This window comes from Primulina tabacum, chromosome 10, assembly GCF_025594145.1.
Source record: "Primulina tabacum isolate GXHZ01 chromosome 10, ASM2559414v2, whole genome shotgun sequence".
Taxonomy (NCBI): Eukaryota; Viridiplantae; Streptophyta; class Magnoliopsida; order Lamiales; family Gesneriaceae; genus Primulina; species Primulina tabacum.
The window spans coordinates 20,094,793-20,096,650 of NC_134559.1; the positions used below are offsets into that span (position 1 = coordinate 20,094,793).

At 38.6% G+C, this 1,858-nt stretch overlaps 1 protein-coding gene across 1 annotated transcript; it reads left to right on the forward strand.

The window, feature by feature from the left end:
• Positions 1 to 814: 814 nt before the first annotated feature.
• Positions 815 to 1,636, forward strand: LOC142504967 (uncharacterized). Its single transcript, XM_075617803.1, has one exon. The coding sequence runs from the start codon at positions 815 to 817 to the stop codon at positions 1,634 to 1,636; it is 822 nt and encodes a 273-aa protein (XP_075473918.1).
• Positions 1,637 to 1,858: the final 222 nt, after the last annotated feature.

Here is a 1,858-nt window from a genome sequence, read left to right on the forward strand (position 1 = left end):
CTGGTGACACGATCTTTGCCAAATCTCCTGAGCAAGCTGATGACTTTCTTGAGCAGATGACTATAAATAGTTAACAGTGGCCGTCCGAGATATCAGGAGTAAAGAGAATAGCTGGAGTTTATTCTGTGGATCCTATAACGTCACTCACTGCCCAGGTATCTGCATTGACCACACAAATAGCAGCGATGAATAAGGTGAGCACATCAGAAATTGAGGATCCATCGATTGTTGCTGAAGAACCATCTCTTCCTGAACAAGCTCAGTATATCGACAACAAAAATTTTGGTGGATTTGGAGGATATCGAGGTAACCCTTCCCCTAATACTTATCATCCAGGTTTAAGAAATCACAAAAATTTTCATATGCGAATAATAAAAATGTGTTGAATCCTCCACCGGGGTTCAATACATCAAAGGGGGAAGGAAAGCCTTTATTTGAGGATTTAGTAGGAACGTTTGTTGCTGAATCTGGAAAAAAGATGGCAAGGACTGAGTCTCGTCTTGACAATATGGAGACCCACATAGGAAATATGGGAGCCAAGATGAAATCTTTGGAGACACAAATCGGACAGCTGGCTAACGCATCGAGAGATCAGAACATGGGTCAATTTCCTAGTAACACAGAAGTTAATCCAAAAAAGTAGTGCAAGGCAGTCACTTTAAGGAGTGGAAAAGAATTGGAGGTACAAAGTCCCAAAGAGAGAGTGGAAAGTGAGAAGACAGTTGAAGAAGGTGAAACTATGGGATCCAAAGCTGAAGTTGAAGTTGAATGACCTCCTATATTGAAACCTACTCTTCCATATCCTCAAAGGTTCATGAAGAAGAATTTGGGTGATCAGTTTGCAAAGTTCTTGGATATTTTTAAGAAAATTCACATCAACATACCATTTGCTGATGCTCTGGAACAAATGCCGAATTATGCAAAATTCATTAAAGATGTGATGTCTAAGAAGAGAAAGCTGCAGGAGTATGAGACTGTGAAGCTGACTGAAGAGTGTAGCGTCATTCGGCAAAAGAAGCTGCCACAAAAATTAAAAGATCCAGGGAGTTTTACTATTCCTTTCTTTATTGGTGGTTCTAAATGTAGTAGAACTTTATGTGATTTAAGAGCAAGTATTAATTTGATGTCATTTTCTTTTTATATGGAATTGGAGATTGGAGAGGTCAAACCAACCACTATCACCTTACAGCTTGCAGACAGAAGTCTCACGTATCCACGTGGAATCGTTGAGGATGTACTGGTAAAAGTAGATAAATTTATTTTTCCTGCTGATTTTGTGATTTTAGATATTAAAGATGATCGTAATACCCCATTAATCTTTGGGAGACCGTTTCTGGCTATTGGAATGGCATCGATAGATGTACATAAGGGTGAACTCACCATGAGAGTTGGTGGAGAATCAGTCATTTTTTATATCTATCATGCCCTGAAGGGATCAAATGAGGTAAGTACTTGTAAATTCATTGATATTATAGACTCATGTGTATCTCTTGATTATGCAGGAATGAGGGATCCTTTGGAGAGTTGTTTGATAGGTGTTGCAGGAACTGCTAATGAAGATGATTGGGAATTTAAAGAGCAACTCATTGCTCTTGATGGATTGCAGAAAGAAAGAAAGAAAATTGCACAACTTTAGGAGTTGAACATAGATGAAAAAACTGAGGTAATATCATCTTCTTCTGACTTGAAGGAACTTCCAAGCCACCTCTGCTATGAATTTTTAGGTGTGAGAAGTCGACATATCCGGTAACTATCTCTTCCTCCCTTACTTGTGATGAAAAAGATAAATTATTGAGTATTGAGGAAATATAAAACCGCTTTAGGGTGGTCGATTTCAGATATTAGAGGAATTAGCCCC